Source organism: Pantherophis guttatus, chromosome 3 (assembly GCF_059756535.1).
Source record: "Pantherophis guttatus breed Tessera chromosome 3, ASM5975653v1, whole genome shotgun sequence".
Classification (NCBI taxonomy): Eukaryota; Metazoa; Chordata; class Lepidosauria; order Squamata; family Colubridae; genus Pantherophis; species Pantherophis guttatus.
In genome coordinates this window covers 208,684,185-208,704,524 of record NC_142065.1, presented here as the reverse complement: position 1 = coordinate 208,704,524, position 20,340 = coordinate 208,684,185, and the positions used below count along the sequence as shown (strand labels likewise).

General features: G+C 39.7%; 1 protein-coding gene across 1 annotated transcript; it reads right to left on the bottom strand.

The window, feature by feature from the left end:
- Positions 1–5,702: 5,702 nt before the first annotated feature.
- LOC132709919 (proto-oncogene Mas-like) lies at positions 5,703–12,764 on the bottom strand. Its single transcript, XM_060684978.2, has 2 exons — positions 12,691–12,764; positions 5,703–7,231 (listed from the first exon to the last, which is right to left on the bottom strand). The coding sequence occupies exon 2, from the start codon at positions 6,699–6,701 to the stop codon at positions 5,754–5,756; it is 948 nt and encodes a 315-aa protein (XP_060540961.1). The 5' UTR covers positions 6,702–7,231; positions 12,691–12,764; the 3' UTR covers positions 5,703–5,753.
- Between the last annotated feature and the right edge of the window lie 7,576 nt (positions 12,765–20,340).

Sequence of the window (20,340 nt, the reverse complement as noted above, 5' to 3'; positions counted from 1 at the left end):
ATGATTGACAATCTCCATAGGCATTCCAGAAGAAAAGAATCAGAGATAGACTGAAAAGATTTCAAGCGCTAATATCTACAAGCTAATCTCTCTTTGAATGCATGTAAATATATTGTTTTTGGAGCAACTACACCCCAACTGTTGTAACTTTATTGTCTGTGCATACAGAGATGAGATTTAAAGGTTTCATATTATTGAGGACAGATACAGAAGCAACTGAAACTAAAACAATACAATATAACCTTTATGGAAGGGAAAAAAATAACATTTTTTATGCAGGACACTTTCCCATAATAACGAGTGACAAAGCATGGAGGAGCTCTGAAAATGTTTTGCTTCCTTATGAAAGTGCAAGTGACTATTTTTGACAAAGATACTCCATGTGGTGGATCTACGACAACTCGCACAGCCAACTCACCACAGCCAACTATCCATAGCCAACTTGCTGTGGCCAACTCACCATGGCCAACTCTCCATAGCCAACTTGCTGTGGCCAACTCACCATGGCCAACTCTCCATAGCCAACTTGCTGTGGCCAACTCACTATGGCCAACTCTCCATAGCCAACTTGCTGTGGCCAACTCACCATGGCCAACTCTCCATAGCCAACTTGCTGTGGCCAACTCAACATGGCCAACTCTCCATAGTCAACTTGCTGTGGCCAACTCACTATGGCCAACTCTCCATAGCCAACTTGCTGTGGCCAACTCACCATGGCCAACTCTCCATAGCCAACTTGCTGTGGCCAACTCACCATGGCTAACTTGCCATGGGAGAAGAGCAGGGGTGAAATGCTACCGGTTCGGCCGAACCGCTAGAGATGGCAGCGGTAGCGGCAGCAGTGTGAGGCTCTGCCCACCTGCCTGGATGTTGTTACTTCCTGGTTTTAACCAGGAAGTAACCTATTTTTGACCTTCTGCATATGCACAGAGGGTCCAAACGCGCACTTCCGAACCGGTAGGGAAGGTAAGTAGATTTCACCCCTGGAGAAGAGTTACACTAATGTCAGACTACGATGCTATCTCAAAATTAAATGAATTTCCAAACTGCCAATCTTTAAGGAAATCTTTCTTTAATTGAGCACAGCCACCGGATCATGACTCCGCGCGGACAAGACTGACCTTTTGCCCCCCAATCCTTCCCTTTCCGATCCCCAAATCTCTGCTTCTCATTGGCTATCTTCCAAGTCATTCTTCGGACTTCATTCCCCAGGAATGTTCCCCCTCCCCTCATTTCCACGACAACCCGACTTCAAAGAGATTTAGCCTGCAAAAGTTCCAGAGTTTATCTCTCGCTCTCCTCTGCTCTCCATGCCAGCATTGAAACTAATATAGAAGAAATAGTCAGATAGAATCGTTAAAGAAAGGATGTCAAAGGAGCGACAAAATAAAATGTGAATGACAAAAATTAAAATATTTTTGTATTATTTTAAATAATTAAATTGAATTGTTGAATAGTCCCAGAGTGAATTGTCCCGTAGCAAGTTTGCAGGGGTGAGTTGGCCATAGTGAATTGGTTGTGGTGAGTTGACCATGGTGAGTTAGCTGTGGTGAGTTGTCTCATTCCGCCATGGGGTTCATTTGTTGTGGCTCAATCCAGACAAAGTGAATCTTTCTTCTGCACCTGAGCCATAATCATGCAGGGTTGCTCATATTAGAGAGTTTGAAAATTTCCAAGTGGTACAAGAAGGTTAGTAACAACCGCTTTGCATTTTGTTTTTATTACATTTATTGTGTCATAATTTCAACAGCTGCCTATTCACTACTTGTAGATGTTAAATTCCTAAGTGTTTCTGGATTAGAGTACCTAAAGAAATCTTCTTCTCTCACACCAAAAATGAGAGTGGACAAGTTGCCAACCTTGGGAAATAAAGGAAACACTCTGAGCTTTGTGGTTTCATATTTTAAAGTCATTTAAAGCTGTGGGTATTGTTCCTGCTTTGAGAATTGTTAACTACAAACAATTCCTTTTTGTTTCTATATGAGTATATGAATTACAGACCAATCAGCCTGACATCAATACTTGGGAAGTTCTTGGAAGAAATAAGCAACAAATCTGTGAACACGTACAAACAAACAAAGTTATAACTAGAAGCCAACATGGACTCCTCAAAAGGAGTCTGGTGGCTCAGCAGACTGATAGCATTGTGATTAACACCAGCTGTCTGCAATTATTGTAAGTTCGAATCTCACCAGGCTCAAGGTTGACTCAGCCTTCCATCCTTTCTAAGGTAGGTAAATTGAGGACCCAGTTTGTGGGGGCAATAAGCTGACTTTGTATAAATATACAAAAGTATGAAGGCTATTGCTTAACGCATTGTAAGCCGCCCTGAGTCTCCGGAGAAGGGCGGCATATAAATCAAATTAAAAAAATAAAATAAATAAAATAAATAAAACAGATCATGCCAAACAAATTTTATTTCATTCTTTGACAAAATGACTCAATTAGTGGATAAGTGAAATGTTGTGGACATAGTATACTTAGACTTCAGTAAAGCATTTGATAAAGTAGACCACAACCTACTTCTTGATAAACTAGAAAAATGTGGGATAGACAGCATCATCACTAGATGGATTTGTAACTGGCTGACAAATGATGGCCGTGATGGCTTTTGCAAAGATACCTGGACCGATTGAGGTGTGCTATTTTTACATCTCATTTGTGACAAAATAGCTCCTTGTAATACCATTTGAGATTATTATCATGATAATCTACATTTGTAATAATTATTCAAAAATTGAACAAGTTTATTAATGTATATGAAATTTAAGATTTGGGATGCTAAGTGATACTAGCTACAGTAATTTTTTTTTTTAATTTGATTTATATGCCGCCCTTCTCCGGAGACTCAGGGCGGCTTACAATGTGCTAAGCAATAGCCTTCATCCTTTTGTATATTTATACAAAGTCAGCTTATTGCCCCCACAACTGGGTCCTCAATTTACCTACCTTAGAAAGGATGGAAGGCTGAGTCAACCTTGAGCCTTGGCAAGATTCGAACCCTGCAGTAATTGCAGACAGCTGGTCTTAATAACCAGCTTAATAACAGGGTGCCTTAAACCACTGTACTACCAAGGCTCTGTAATTCCCTTAACATTCCTTTTTTTCCCCTTTACACCCTTTACTTTTTTTTTTTAATTTGATTTATATGCCGCCCTTCTCCGGAGACTCAGGGCGGCTTACAATGCGTTAAGCAATAGCCTTCATACTTTTGTATATTTATACAAAGTCAGCTTATTGCCCCCACAACTGGGTCCTCATTTCACCTACCTTAGAAAGGATGGAAGGCTGAGTCAACCTTGAGCCTTGGAGAGATTCGAACCAGCAGTAAATTGCAGGCAGCTGTGTTAATAACAGGGTGCGTAACCACTGTACTATCAAGGCTCTTGATATGGATCACAATAGCTGCATGTATGAACTATTGCAAGAAGGCTAGTTTTAATAGTTCAATATTCTGTTAAGTATGCTGCATTATGGTATTATATCTTTTCAACAGGGGATGCCATAAATCTGTCTAATCATTTTGCAAAATTCAAAATTGATTTTCTGTTATACACTAAGCCAACTGGTGGCATGGTTCCCATTGGAAAGAGTAAAAGTTTCAAACCAGTGAATTATTATATGGTTGTGCTTAATAGTCATCATAAAATAAAGATAGCAATAGTAATAGTACTTAGACTTACCGGTATATACCGCTTTACAGTGCTTTATATCCCTCTCTAAACAGTTTACAGAGTCAGCATCTTGCCCCCAACAATCTGGGTCCTCATTTTATTGACCTCAGAAGGATGGAAGGCTGAGTCAACCTTGAGCCGGTGAGACCCAAACTGCCAAACTGCTGGCATCTGGTGATCAGCAGAAGTAGCCTGCGGTACTGCATTCTAACCACAGTGCCACCATGGCTCTTGCAGTGTCCCTAAATCAGGGATCAGCAACCCACAGCTCTGGAGCCGCATGTGGCTCTTTCGTCCCTCTGCTGCAGCTCCCTGTCACCGGTCGGCTCCACAATTGATAGAGCTTTCTGTTGGGACAAGTAGAGGAAAAAGGATGCTGCGCTAGGAGACTCTATGGTGGGGGAACCGGACTTCCGGTCAGTAGAGGAAAAAGGACGCTGCGCTAGGAGGAGACTCTATGGTGGGGGAACTTCTGGTTGGCTCCAGAATTGAACAGGGGGGCTTCTGGTTAGGACCTTTGTGGCTCTTTGAGTGTTTAAGGTTGCTGACCCCTGTCCTAAATGAAGACAATTAATGTATTCTTCTGGCTCATTGGTTACCTAAAAGCTTTTTTAGATATAAGTACTGTCCCTCTCAGACAAGTTTACTCCTGCATAAGTTCTTCAAGAACTGAGCTGTGGTGCCGCAGTGATTAGAATGCAGTATCGCAGGCTAATTCTGCCAACTGCTAGCAGTTCGATTCTCACAGGCTCAAGGTTGACTCAGCCTTCCATCCTTCTGAGGTGGGTAAAATGAGGACCCAGATTATTGGGGGCAATATGCTGACTCTGTAAACCGCTTAGAGAGGGTTGTGAAGCACTGTGAAGCTGTATATAAGTCTAAGTGCTATTGTTATTGCTATTAGTACCATTATATACTGCCTTGCTAATACCACACTTGAATACTGCATCCAGTTCTGGTCTCCACAATACAAAAAAGATGGTGAGACTCCAGAAAGAGTACAGAGAAGAGCAACAAACATGATTGGGGAGGGGTCTATGATGAACGGTTGCATGAATTGGGTAAATCTGGTCTAACAAGGAAAAGAACTAGGAGTGACATGATAGCAGTCTTCTAATATTCAAGCGGGATAAAATGTTCTCCAAAGCACCTGAGTGCAAATCAAGAAGTAACAGATGGAAACCTATCAAAGAACAATCCAACCTTGAACTAAGGAGAAATTTTCAGACTATGAGAACAATGAATCAGTGGAACAGCAGGGGTGCTATTCAACAGGTTCTGACAGGTTCAGGAGAACCGGTAGCGGAAATTGTGAGTAGTTCGGAGAACCGGCAAATGCCACCTCAGGCTGGCCCCAGAGTGGGGTGGGTATGGAGATTTTGCAGTATCCTTTCCCCAGGAGTGAGGAGGGAATAGGGATTTTGCAGTATCCTTCCACTGCCACACCACCAAGCCATGCCCACCAAGCCACACCATGCCCACCAAGCCACGCCCACAGAACTGGTAGTAAAAAAAAAAATGAATTCTACCACTGTGGAACAGCCTGCCTTCCGAAGGTGTGGGTACTCCATCACTGTTTTTTTTTTTTTTTAATTTGATTTATATGCCGCCCTTCTCCGGAGACTCAGGGTGGCTTACAATGCGTTAAGCAATAGCCTTCATTCTTTTGTATATTTTATACAAAGTCAGCTTATTGCCCCCACAATCTGGGTCCTCATTTCACCTACCTTAGAAAGGATGGAAGGCTGAGTCAACCTTGAGCCTTGGAGAGATTCGAACCAGCAGAAATTGCAGGCAGCTGTGTTAATAACAGGGTGCACTAAACCACTGTACTATCAAGGCTCTTTTAAGCGTTTTTAAGAAGATATTGGGTAATCATTTGTATGGAATGGTACAGGGTTTCCTGCTTGGGTAGGGAAATGACTACTAGACCACCACCTCAATTATTCTGTATTCAATTCTCTCTTCTGGCAGTCCTGTATTTGCCACAGCAAATTTTTTCTGAATAAAAGATCAGGTCCTAGCAGGGAGCTATAAAAATATAGATTTTTTTCCCCCACTCTTGTGTGTACATCATATCTAGATATCAACCGGGACCTCTGTTTTCTCTTCACTCTCTTCTTCCTCCTTGAAAAGCGTTTGGAGATTTATTTTTAGGTTGTACATAGAACGATGTTCCTTCCTTCTCCCCAGCAGAAAATAGATCAACGGATTAACACTGCTGTTTAGACAGGCAAATAAGTAGCCAAATGTATGTAAATTGAAATATTTGTTGCTGGAAATAACATTGAGGGCATAAATGGCAATTGGTGGGAAAGAAAAGATGAGGAAGAAAAACAGGGAAAGCAAAATGGCTGTGAGGAGCTTTCTTCGTTTCTCCATCTGTGATTTAACATAGCCTTTGAAGAGGAGGGCCAGAGTGGAGACCACCATGAGTGGGATGCAAACTGCGATATATATGAACAGGTGATAGAATAGGCTGAAGTTTCGACGGCGCTTAACCAAAATCAGAGTGTAATGAATTCCACAGAAGAGGATGGAGACTATCCAAGTAACGACACAGACGATGGTGGACAAGTATGGGGGCTGATGACATCGATACCAAATTGGGAAGAAAAGAGCCAAACATCGGTCGATGCTAATGATAGTCAGAAGAAGTTGACCAGTGCAATAATTGAATACTAAACCTTCTATGATTTCTATCAGAGAATCTCCGATCGTCATGTGCAGAATTGCAGAGATAAATAGGAATAGGAGAGTCCCACTGTCCGCCACAGCCAAATTAAGAATGTACACGGTGAAAGAATTCCTTCTCATCCGGCAACGCAAAACTTGGATGACAGCTCCATTTCCAATAATCCCTGGAATACAGATTAAAATGATTAAAGAATAGATTATGGTCCCAAGAAATCCAGGCAGATAAAATTTGCTCTTCGAGTGGATAGCCTCAGTGTTATGGTGTTCCGTATAATTGAAGGTCAGGTTTCCCATTTTAGAGTCCATTATTCCAGAAAAGTTGGTTGTCATGTTCTGTGGAGTTGAATCTTTTTTTAAAATTTAATTTCTGCTTCTTGTTGAGGATCAGTGAGGGATCCAGACAGCTAAAGGACAAACCATTTACCTTTAGTTTAGTCAACAGACACCAAATGACATTTGCATCTGTTCTGGTTTTTCTGAGAAGTATGGCAGAGGATGTGGAAAATTTCTTCAGAAGTTCTTCAGAAGAAGTCACTTGGGTAATGCTTTTGTGGACTTCTGCATTGCTTCTCACTCAAGAATACAGATGTGGCAACATCAATGTCTTTAGATTATTTTATCCTTTCAATATGGGTCAATTCAGCATCTGACATATATAACTCTTCAGAACTCATGAAGAATTTGAATCTCCCAAAATAAAGGACTTGTTTCACCTCAATGCCTCTCCATACAAGCAAAGGAGAAACATCTCATGGAGGATAGTTTATTTGACCACGTTGCCATATAAGAGAAGAATTATTTTTTTTTCAGTTTTGTGGTGAGTTTGTTTCCTCTGGTTCTTCACAAGAAATGTATAATATCTAAAATGAAAAGAAAACAATAGTGATAGGATTGTTTTAATGGCATACAATACAACATGGATCCTTATTTTAAAATGTAACTAAAATGGCTGTAGATGGTTATTAATCAGAATTCTTATCCTACCAAAAAGTTCTTTTTTGGGGACCACATGTAAATAGCAGAACATTTAATAAAACTCTGGTTCAGTGTTTCTCAAACTTGGCAAGTTTAAGGTAGATGGATTTCAACTCCCAGAATTCATCAGCCAGACCTGCTGGCAAGGGGATTTTGGGAGTTGAAGTCCAGCAATCTTAAAGCTGTCAAGGTTGAGAAATTGCTCTGGTTGGTTTATATTTGGTCACTGATTACCCCCATTTTTTAAAAAAATAGCCCACAGTGGATGTCAGCACTTAAGAGATAAGGAGCTTATTGAAAGAAGCAGCCAACTATCTAGATGGCTCTATTCATAAGCAAAGCAAATACTGCAGACAGGAATCCATTCAAGACAGGATATCTTGAAACTGCTTGCAGCAAAGTTTGACAGCTAACAAAAGCAGAGTGATAGGATTAAAAGCAGCCCTTCAGCCAAGATCCAACGGAGGATGAAAGCCATTAAACCAGAGGTTAACTAGATTAGCTCAGAAAAGCACCTAGGATTTGCATTTTGTCTTTTGCCTATATAGCCAGCTATGACCCCCTACATAACCTCTACATGACCCCATAGGAATCTGACAACAGCCAATAGAATATTAAAGGACATGTTCTTGCACAGGAACAGGAAGCTCAAATACAAAGCCCAAAGAAGGTATAAACCATACCCCCACTCCCCCATTTTGTCAGCTGCACCAGAACCACAAATGCTGCTGGTTCTGCTTCATCAATAAACCATCTTTCCAATCAGCCTCCATGTTTCCAGTCTCTTTCTCTCAGATTGGAAGTGAACCAGGTGGATATTTCTTCCAACAGTGGGGAGAAAGATCAGAGAAAATGACAAGAAAGGAACAACCAAAAGGGACAAGAACATTTGGCAGAATAGGAGACAATTATTGAAGTATCTCTGCTGACCTGAAAAGCATCATCAAGGAGTTCAGTTGCACAACACAAAGACTTATCCCGAGAAAGTTCTTCAGAATGAAAATCAGAAGCTTAGAGTTGGGTCATGGGTAGGAAAAAAAAAATCAGCAAGAGAAGAGGACCTGAAAAGCGCATCTTCACAAACTTTCGGACAAACGTTTGAAAGGAAAGGATGTTCTTGATGAGTAACCACATTTGTCCCAAGCAGCAAGAGAAGAATAGTGGGTCACTGAAGATGGGTTGTGGGACCACATGGTCAACACTGCGACTTCTCTAAAAAAGGAGTGGTCCTGTGCTTAAAATTTTGCAGTGGTAAAAAATGGAAATGCTCTAAATCACCCTATAGTGCAGAGGTGTCAAATTCAAGGCCCAGGGGCCAGATCCGGTCCGTGTGGTGCTTAGATCTGGCCCAGATCTTAGGGGCTGCCCTGGAAACATGGAAGGACCGGCCCACAGTGCTTCTGCCACTGAAAATGGAGCTCAGGAGGGCCACGTGCGGCCCTCTCGAGCTCCGTTTTCACTGGCGGTGGGTTGCAGGAGGCCGTAGCGGCCAAAAACAGACCTTGGGAGCCCATTTTCGCTGGCAGAATACTCGGTTCACCACAGGCACCCCCGACACGAGTGACATCAAGCTGACCATGCCCACCCTGGCCCCTGGAGGCCAAACACAACCCTGATGCAGCCCTCAATGAAATCGAGATGCATCAGAATTGTCCACATTGTCTCCAACCAGTGGTGGGTTGCTCCTGGTTCGCACCGGTTTGCAAGAACCGGTAATAACAATTTGTAGTAGTTCCAAGAACCGGTAATAACATTGGCTGGCCACGCCCCCGAACTGGTCCCCGGCCCGGTCACAGCTTACTTACCCCATCCATCTCATCAGAGGCTTTTTTAAAAAAAAAAATAAAACTTTTAAAAGCATTTTTTCTACAACCTCTTCGGCCGAAAAAATGCTTTTAAAAGTAAAAAAAAAAAGCCTCTGATGCTCAGCCGAAGAGGTGGTAAAAATAATGCTTTGAAAAGCCTCTGCTGATCTCAGCTGAGTTGCCTGATCGGTAGAGGCTTTTCAAAGCATTTTTTCCTGCAACCTCTTAAGGTTGTAGAAAAAAATGCTTTTCAAAATATTTTTTTTTTTTGAATATGACCTGATTTTATTTTATTTTATTTTATTTTATTATTTTTTTTATTTAATAAACAAACATACATATACAGACGTAGACATTTAAACAAACAATACATAAACTAACTATACAGTAAAATCAAGTCATACAGCTTGAACTTTGAAAATAGAGCTACTTCGGTAATTATATATCTATATATCTGTGTATATTTATCCTTCATCATGTATCAATGTTTATACAACGATATTTCATTTTATTTCCTTATTTTTGTATCATTGGGTGGTATTCCCTTATTTCGTGTTCTTTTTATCTAACCAGTTGTACCATTTTTGCCAAATTAAGTAATAATCTGAATCTTCTTTTCCCTGTATTTCTTTGATAAGTTTGTCCATTTCCGCACATTCCATTGTTTTTTGTATTATTTTTTCCTCTGATGGCATATCCTCCAGTTTCCACATTTGTGCGAAAGTGATTCTAGCTGCGGTCAGGATGTGTATTATCAAGTATTGTGTCTCTTTTTTATAGTCCTTTGTCAGTATTCCTAATAGGGCCTAGTTATCTTCGAGACCGCCTGCTGCCACCAACGACCTCCCATTGACCCGTGCGCTCCCACAGAGAGGGCCTCCTTGGGGTGCCATCAGCCAAACAGTGCAGGCTGGTGACCCCCAGGGGGAGGGCCTTCTCTGTGGGGGCACCTACCCTCTGGAATCAATTGCTCCCAGAGATAAGGAGAATCCAAGACCTCAGTGCCTTCCGCCGTGCCCTTAAAACCTTCCTTTTCCAGCAAGCTGGGCTGGCCTAATTTTTTAAGTGTTTTTAAGTGTTTTGTTTATTGTTTTTAATTAATGGGGCCAAATTTATATATATATATATTTTAACCGTATTTTAATATTTGTACTTGATGTTTTTACTTGGCTGTTCACCGCCCTGAGTCCTCAGGGAGAAGGGCGGTATACAAATTCAAAATAAAATAAAAATAAAAATAAAATAATAGATATGTTTCCGGTCTGAGGGGCACTTTTTGGGTGGTGATTTCTTCCAGCTGATTTTGAATTGTTTTCCAAAATTTTTTGACCTTTGGGCATGACCACCACATGTGGTAGTAGGTCACGCCCACCCAGTCACATTACCCTCCACCAAGCCATGCCCACAAAATAAGCCACACCCACAGAACCAGTAGTAAAAAAAGAGCCCACTCCTGTTTCCAACCAGATGTGAAAACTCAGGGCTATTACTGCTTTTACTGCAAGCAGGTTGGCATGAAGATATGCCTGGTTATGTTGGCTAGGTTTTACAGTGCTGAGGAAATACATGTAGATATGATTAACTCCTCCACTCAACTGTTTATCTGATCTTTTTAGTACAGTAACTAATCATCTGTGATGGATCTTTTTCTGAAAGAGATGTGATATCAAATAATCATATTCTAGCAGTTTCTGAGGCTCTGAACTACGAGTTCCTAGCCAACGTAACCATGCATATCTTCACACCAACCTGCTTGCAGTAAAAGCAGTAAACTTTCTGACAAAAGTTTGAAAGGAAAGGATGTTCTTTTTTATATATATATAAAGTTTTTTATTTTTTATTTTTCAAAATACAAAGATTCCATATTTTCTTAAACAGTGTGTCATTTGGGTTCAAATATCTCTGTGCACCAACCTTCAACATTTACAAGTTCATTCACTTTAGTATAATTCTCTAATCTTAAAATTATAGAATATTAAACAATTAAACGTTATAAGCCTGTTTTTCCTCTTACTGTCTTCTAGTAAAAATACAATAATAATAATAGCATTACACATAATTAACCTCCTCATCCTAATACTAACAATTTTCATCTTATTTTTACCTCTATCTTAACATATTTATTTATTTATTATTTATTTATTTATTTATTAATTTTATTTCTATACCGCCCTTCTCCCGAAGGACTCAGGGCGGTGTACAGCCTATTTAAAAACACAAAGACAGACAAAATTTAAAAATTATTAAAATTATTAAATAATAGACCCAATTTATAAAACCCCAAATTTAAAATCCCATTTAAAACCAATTAAAATCTTTACATTGATAGCCCAGCCTGGCGGAACAACATGGTTTTGAGGGCACAGCGAAATACACGGAGATCAGAGATTTTACGAATTTCCGGGGGCAGTTCATTCCAAAGGGCAGGGGCTCCCACAGAGAAGGCCCTCCCCCTGGGTGTCGCCAGCCGACATAATTTGGCCGATGGCACCCTGAGGAGACCCTCTCTGTGGGAGTGAACTGGCCGGTGGGAGGCTACTGGTGGCAGAAGTTGGTCTCGAAGGTATCCAGGTCCAATGCCATGGATCGCTTTAAAGGTGGTAACCAACACCTTGAATCGCACCCGGAAGACCACTGGGAGCCAGTGCAGCTCACGCAGGAGGAGTGTCACATGGGCACAACGAGTTGCGCCCATAACCACCTGCGCGGCTGCAATATTTTCTATTGTTCTTTAATCTTTTATTTCCAGTTTCCATTTTTACTCTCTAACCATTGATAAAATACTTCCCATATCATATAATATTCGGTTTGTTCTTTCTCTTTAATTGCTAGTGTTAATCTGTTCATTTCTGCACATTCTAATATTTTCCTAATCACCTTCTCCTCCGTAGGAATCTCTTCACTTTTCCAATGTTGTGCAAATACAATTCTAGCTGCAGTTAATACATAGATAATTAAATAAGTATTCTCTTTATTATAGCTTTCGGGTAAAATCCCCAGCAAAAATATTTCTGGTTTTAGCTCAAGTTGTTGTTTTGTCATCTTTCCCAACCATTTTTATCCAATACTTTTGTGCTTCTACACACGTCCACCACATATGATAGTAAGATCCAGGTATCTGGTGGCACTTCCAACATTTCGCTGAGTTATCTTTAAACATCTTTGCCAATCTCGCCGGTGCAAGGTGTCATCCATAAAACATTTTACACAAGTTCTCTTTATATGCAGTCGACATTGTTAATTTGTAATTCCTATCCCACAGTTTCTGCCACTTATCTAATTCTATCATGTAACCAAAAATTTTTGCCCATGCAGAAAGGACGTTCTTAATGGGTTGTGGGACCACATGATATATCTCCTTCACTCAACTGTTTAACTGATCTTTTTAAGTAACTAATCATCTGTGACGGATATCTTTCTGAAAGAGATGTGATATCAACTAATCATATTCTAGCAGTTTCCAAGATTCACCCTGAACTAAGAGTTCTTTTCATATAACAGTTACCATGATGAAAGCTCTATTTTAGCTGTGGACATACCTGGTGATGATATTCATTAATCCCTGGTGAGAACTGAACCAACAGATCTCTTTGAGAATCCAAAGAAATCCAGAAAGGTAGGTTTCATTGAGGAATCCAGTTTTGTCTGTTTTTGATGTTGCAGTTGTGAGAAAGAAGAACGTATCCAGCAACAGGGAACAGATATCTATGCTAAAGAGGAACTTCCTTTACATTTTGCTGCAGAACTGAAAAGCAGAAGAGAAAATGTTTCTACAAATTTGTGGGGTGGTGATGGTGATCTTTAGAAATTTCATCATAACTTTGAAGGCAAAAGAAACATCAGGCTGAAAATCAGTCTAATTTCATCCCTGTTTATAATATCTGTAAGACTGAGAAAACACATTGAATCCAAAGCCAGTTTCTTCCTTTGCTTGCCAACATTAATGACTTTTGAAATTTTTGCATGAAAATTTAAAGTCAATTCCCCCCCCCTCTCTGTGGGCTAAGATATCCTTCAGGAGCCATAGTGGCACAGTGGTTAGAATGCAATATTGCAGGCTAATTCTGTCAACTGCCTGGAGTTTGATCCTGGTCAGCTCAAGGTTGACTCAGCCTTCCATCCTCTCGAGGTGGCTAAAATGAGGACCCAGATTGTTGGGGGCAATATGCAGACTCTGTTAACCACTTAGAGAGGGCTGTAAAAGCACTGTCAAGCGCTATATAAATCGAACTGCTATTGCTGTTGCTATTTTGCACAATGTTTGTTAAGACTGTAGCTCTTCCTCCTCTTTGCCAAGGTCATTCCCACATACCATTGCATGTCTGCATATCACTATAAGGTTCTAAGGATGAATCTCTGCAGCTGAAGGCTAACACCTTAACTTCTAAACTATAGCCTCTGTATATTCACATTCCTCCTCATGAATGTTAGGTCTGATTCTGGCTAGGTTACCCTGTTAATGGAGAAGCACAAAATGGGCATATAAAATCAAGCAGGAAAAAGTTCTTCTTTCTCACATGAATATCAGTAATCATCCAATGAAGATCTGACTGGATCTAAGACAGGCAAAAGATAAGTACTCACACGGTGCGTAACTTTAGTATCTAAAAATGGTTACCATCATTTTAAAGCATCCTGATTGCCATTAACATGGATCATTTTAAAAGTAGGGTTGATCAATGTATAAAGGCTAGGGCAGCCAAAGGAGATCACTGATGATGAACCAACGCTACCTGTGTTTTGTGGGCATTTCAAACATCCCTTCGCTCAGGAATCGAGAAAGAAGCCTTCTGCCATATCTTCCTTCTGAACATCTTAAGAGGTATCTGTTTAATTTTGTTTTAAATGCTGAAATAAAAGGGATCTTTGATTCATTTGGAGGTCCAATGTGGAACTTGTGGGCCTCTAGGTACTTTCAATATTGCTAGCCGTGCTGATGTAGTTCAGTTATAACCTCAAGAGCATAAATTCCCCAGAGACATATCTATATGAAGGCAACCCAGATTGAATGTAGCACACTACAAGCTCTATGCAATCTTAACAGAATAGCAGAAGGGACCTTGGAAAGTACCTGCTAACAAAATGAGAAGAAGCCAGTTCTTATTACAAGCAATAAGGAGATTTCTGTGGATTTTTTTTGGGGGGGGGGGGACAATTAAAAGGTAATTTCAGCAATCCAATTTCTTTCTGCTTGTGTAGCCAGAGAAATTGCTGCAGTGATCATAAAACCAAGTTTTTTTTATCCGTAAGTCCTCTAGATGTTTTTCATTATAATTCCCAACAGTCCTCATTATTTCCCATTCTGGCTGATGCCAACACTTGGGAATTCCCAAGTTTGGACAAAATCAGGTCATTGATGCCCCGGCTTTCTACCAAAAGTTGCCGCAATTCAACCCACACAGCAACAAATGTAGCATCTCTCTGCCGGTTTGAATGCAGCTTTGCTTTCAAGTGGCAATGAGAGGTACCGGAAGAGGTAGCCAGATAACCAGGGGCCTTAGCTGGAAGAGTCAAAACTACTTTTGTCAGTCAGATCTAAACTACTGATTTCTTACTGATTTCTTAAAATCAGCCTATTGAATGAAATCATGGTACTGTTGTGGCCTGTCGGCCGCCAGCCCCTCCAGTAGCCAAATCAGAGGAGGAGGAGGAGGCGTGGGAGTCAGGGTCAGCATTAAGGCAACCTGAGAGCTCCGAGGGGGATGAGGGAATGGAGCTGTCAGAGAGAGAGAGAAAGAGAGGCGGAGCCTGGGCCGTCCATCAGCCCTCAGATGGACAGTCAACAGCCCCCAGGTCTGGAGGTGGCTGATGAGGAAGAGGAGGAACAGCTGGGTCCAGTGCCTGATGTCCGGATGTGCAGAAGGCAGAGGAGAGGAGAGCAGTGGAAATCTATGGGCTGATCCTTGGGACGGAAGAGCCACCACTGCTAGCGAAGCCCCACCCTCGCTCTGGGGATAAAAGGCAGGGAGTGGAGATGAATAGATGTGGCAGACAACTATTCATCTCCCTGCCAGACAGACTTGTTAGCCTGCTATGTGTGAGGGAGAGACTTTTTGCCTGGGCTGCTGGCGCTCCTAATAAACGGAACAATTAGGTAACTACAGAGGATTTGTTGTGTTTTGGAGCCGGGTCAGGTACCTTACACACCCATCCCAACCCAACCCTTCTTTCAGCCTATCCACAACTGAAGAGTGCTTCTTTTCTTTTCTTTTCTTTTCTTTTCTTTTCTTTTCTTTTCTTTTCTTTTCTTTTCTTTTCTTTTTTTTCTTTTTCTTTTTCTTTTCTTTTCTTCTTTCCTTTCCTTTCCTTTCCTTTCCTTTCCTTTCCTTTCCTTTCCTTTCCCTTCCTTCCTTCCTTTCTTCCTTCCTTCCTTCCTTTCTTTCTTTCTAAAATTTATTGGCCACCCATCTTGCCACAGGGTTACTCTGGGCAGCTTAAGGATACACCCAACAATTACATCTGTTCATATAACAGTTTCCATGAGCTACACCCGGACAACAGGTTTCCTGAGGATGATAATCAGGAGCTCCAAGGAGGTTCAGCAGATCTATTTGAAGACCAAAGGATGCCCAGAAAATGAAATGTGTTTGAGGAATCCGGTTTCACCCTTTGATGGGCTGTGGTAGAGATGCTTTGAGAAAACAGAATATATGCAGCCAAGGTGGAAAGAAAAAGAGGAACTTGTTTAGTCTCTGCAAACTCAGCACGATAAAGGTTTTTCCTGTAATTACCCAAAGAAACTGATTAAATATCTAATTATATCTTGCACTGATAAAGGTTTTTCATGTAATTACTCAAAAAACTGATTAAATGTCTGATTATATCTTGGCAGGAGAAACAATCTGAGTGCAAAACATCCTGTTGCCTTCTCTGTCTATAAATTCTGTTTGAATAATGGGAGAATGCACCAAATTCAGATTTATTTCAGTTACAATAATTTCTTTTCAGTTACAAGAATGGAGGCCTTTGAACTCTGGTGCTGGAGAAGACTCCTGCGAGTCCCTTGGACTGCAAGGCGAACAAACCGGTCAGTCCAAGAGGAGATCAACCCTGACTGCTCTTTAGAAGGCCAGATCCTGAAGATGAAACTCAAGTACGTTGGCCACCTAATGAGAAGGAAGGACTCACTGGAGAAGAGCCTAATGCTGGGAATGATGGAGGGCAAAAGAAGAAGGGGACAGCAGAGAAGGAGGTGGCTGGATGGAGACACTGAAGCAGTAGGTATGAGCTTAAATGGAGTCCAGAGGATGGTAGAGGACAGGAAGGCCTGGAGGAACATTGTCCATGGGGTCGTGATGGGTCGAACATGACTTCGCAACTAACAACAACAACAACTTTCTCCTTTTTCCAAGCCTCACCCGATTCCAACCTTTTTTTTTTCTTCAACAGGTTATGTATCCTGACAGCAAGAATAATTAATCAGTGGAATAACTGGACTTCAGAAGTTGTCGGTGCTCCAGCATTGGTGGTTTTTAAGAAGAAATTGGACAGCCATTTGTCCAGAATGGTATAGACACTGCTGCTTAAGTGGGGGTTGGACTGGAAAGGACTCCAAGGTCTCTTCTGACTCTGTTATTCTGTATTCTATAAATGTATAGAGGACAGGCCAGCAAGGGCTATCACTGATGAAGGATCAATGCTACCTATGTTTGGTTACATGTGTTTTGTTCCTCTACACGGAGGATCCGGATCTGCGCACCTTCCGTCGCGTGCCTAAGACTTTTTTATTTCATCAAACTGGCCTGGCCTAAATCTTCTCCCGTTTTTAAATGTAAATTTTAATTTGTTTTTAAATTATGGGGTATTTTAAATTTGTTCAGCCAAATTATTTAATTCATTTTTATTCTATTTTAAATTTTTGTATTTATGTGTTTTATCCTGTGGCTGTTCACCGCCCTGAGTCCTTCGGGAGTAGGGAGGTATAGAAATTTAATAAAATAAAAAATAAAATAAAATAAAATACACATGAGTAGAGGAAGAACCTAGCATAAGGACTTGAAATGTCAACAAAGGTGTTATTCTTAAGGAAACTTTGGAAGCCACGTAGCAAGAAAAAAGATTTAAAATGATAAAAACCACATAATTTTCAAATACATTGAAAGGGAGAAAATCTAGAAGCAAGCTTTATTGCAAATGAAAGGAAGAAAATCTAGAAGCAAACTTTATTGTAAATGTAAATATAAATGCAAACATGTGATAAAGTTAACATTTAAAATTTAAAGTAGAAAAAGGGTAAGATTTAGATAATAATACGTCTGATATTTTCCAGATCATCAATGTCATATTTTATTTCTTGGATTATTTATACAGCAAGGTTTCCTTCCCCCCCCCCTATTTCCTGGAATTACTTAAATCAATTTGACATGATTTTATTCCATAGATCTTCGATTAATTATAATTATAAGTAAAAATATTAACAAAACTGGCCTTCCTTCATGGTTTTGTGTTCTTCTCAACTGCCTTCTAATCCTTGAATACTCTCTATGAGATTGGTTTGGTTCTTTTTTTCATCTCTTTTCTCTGGCTAAAAAAAATAAGCCACTTGATTGATATTTCTCTTAAAAGAGGTATATCTATACAATACAGATGAATAAAAGACTGAATTGAAGGAGAATTTACTTGTGCTACTTGTATAACTGATATAAAATCTACTATGCATAATTTAAAATATAAACAAATGTTAATGGACCTCAACTTTTAAAACTGTTCAAGCTTTCAAATAACTTTCAATTCAATCAACAACTTAATTTCAACACTGGAGGTTACTAAGATACTAATGGAAATTACCAGGGGTGAAATACTCCCTGTTCGGACTGGATCGCCTGATCCGGTAGCGATGGAGGCGGGTGGTTGGGAGAACCAGTAGCAAAAATCCCTGCCCCCTCCCATGCCCAGCTGAGTCGCACAATCATCAGAGGCTTTTTTTTTTTTACTTTTAAAAGCATTTTTCTACAACCTCTTCAGCGGAAAAAATGCTGTTAAAAGTAAAAAAAAGAAAAAGCCTCTGATGATCGCGTGGCTCAGCTGGGATCATCAAAGGCTTTTAAAAGAAAAAAACCCTGTTTTTAAAAATGCCTCTGACGATCCAAGCTGAGTTTACAAGAAAAAAAGCCTCTGACGATCAGGCAACTCAGCTGGGATCATCAGAGCCTTTTGAAAGCATTTTTTTACAACCTCTTCGCCGAAGAGGTTATAGAAAAAATGGTTTTAAAAGTAAAAAAAAAAGAAATTGGCCATGCCCACCCAGTCACATTACACCCCCCCCACCAAGCCACGCCCACAGAACCGGTAGTAATAGAGTTTAGATTTCACCACTGGAAATTACTAAGTTGATTATAGCAGCTAATTGAATCTCTCTCTCTCTCTTTTTAAAAAGTTTTTATTAATAGTTCAAAATTAAAAACATTGGACATAGATATGACATCACTGGTCCCAAGCATCTTCCAACACCTTAAACTAATACATAATATACTAATGATAATATAATAATATATTCCTTACACCTTATACATTATTTAAACATAGTATAATAATAGTAATTTATACCTTATTCCTATACAATTATACATATCTTTACCTACATATACCTATCTATACAATTCACATACATATTTATCTATAATAACGTATAAAATTCTAGCCTAATACTACACATTTGTCTCGGCTATCCTCCTTTTATCTAACCATTCATAGAATTTTGCCCAGATTTTATAGTACAATGTTTCACTTTTATCCTTGAGTTCCAAAGTGAGTCTATCCATTTCTGCGCAGTTGAAAATTTTTAGTAGTATTTCCTCTTCAGCTGGGGTATCTTTCTCTTTCCACTTCTGCACAAAGGCTATCTCTGCCGCTGTAAGTATATGCAGTAGTAGATAATTTATGTCTTTCTTGTATTTGCCCTCTGTCATTCCCAAAAGGAAAAGTTCCAGTTTGACTTCTATGTTTATTAACAAAATTTCTTCCAACCAAATCTTTATCAGATTCCAATATAAATTTGCCTTTGGGCATTCCCACCATATATGATAGAAGTTCCCTGGAGCCACCTTGCACTTCAACATGCCGAAGAATTTCCCTTATTGATTCGTGCTAATCTTGTGGGGGGGAGGTGCCACCTATAAAACATCTTATATAAATTTTCCTTATATGAAGTTGCTAATGTAATTTTTATTTTTTTTTCCCAGAGAGTCTGCCAATTGTCCAAATCAATACTGTGCCCAAAACATTTACTCCAAAGTATCATTGTTTCTTTGACTTGTTCCTCAATTGTGTCTTGTTCCAATAAATAGCAATATAATTTACTTTTGGTCTTACCCTCCCTACTTAATAAAATCTTATCTAATTGTGATAACTCTTGCTTTATACCCCATTCCTTTTTGTCTTTGCTAAATTTAGATTATATTTGGAGGTATGCCCACCATTCCAATTCAATTCCTTCTTCCTTTAAAATGTTTCTTGTTTTCAATTCTCCTCTTTCATTCAGAATATCTTTATAGGTGACAACCCCCTTTAATTTAGTAAAATTTGGATGAGTATACATTTCCAAAGTTGACACCCAGTTGGGAATTTCCATATAATTACTTCTTTTTGTCTTAATCCAGATATTTAATACAGCCCTACTGATATAATTCCTCTGGAAGTACTGATGGACTTCATGCTTTTCCTCCCATAAAATAGCATGCCATCCTGTCTGTAAATTGTGGCCTTCTAACGCCAATAGTTTTGTATTTTTGAGATGCATCCACTCACTTATCCATACCAAAGCTACTGCCTAATAATATTTTCCTGAATCTGGCAAACCGAATCCCTCTCTTTCTCTAGCATTTTATAATAACTTTAATCTAATTTTCGTTTTTTTCCTTGCCAGACAAATTTTGAAATATGTCTATCCAAATTAGTAAAAAAATCTTTTTTGAGCCAAACTGGTATGCACTGGAATAGAAACAACATTTTCGGTAGGACATTCATCTTAATGGTAGCTATCCTGCCCATTAAAGACAGCTGTAATTTTCCCCATTTTTCCAAATCAGACCTAATTTCTGCCATTAATTTATCATAATTATCTTCTTTGAGTGTGATGCATCTTGCAGTCAATTGAATTCCTAAATATCTAAGTTTTTTTCATAGTCTGAATATTTATCTTTCCCTCCAATTCTTTTTTTGCTCTTCAGTCTTATTTTTGACTATCATTT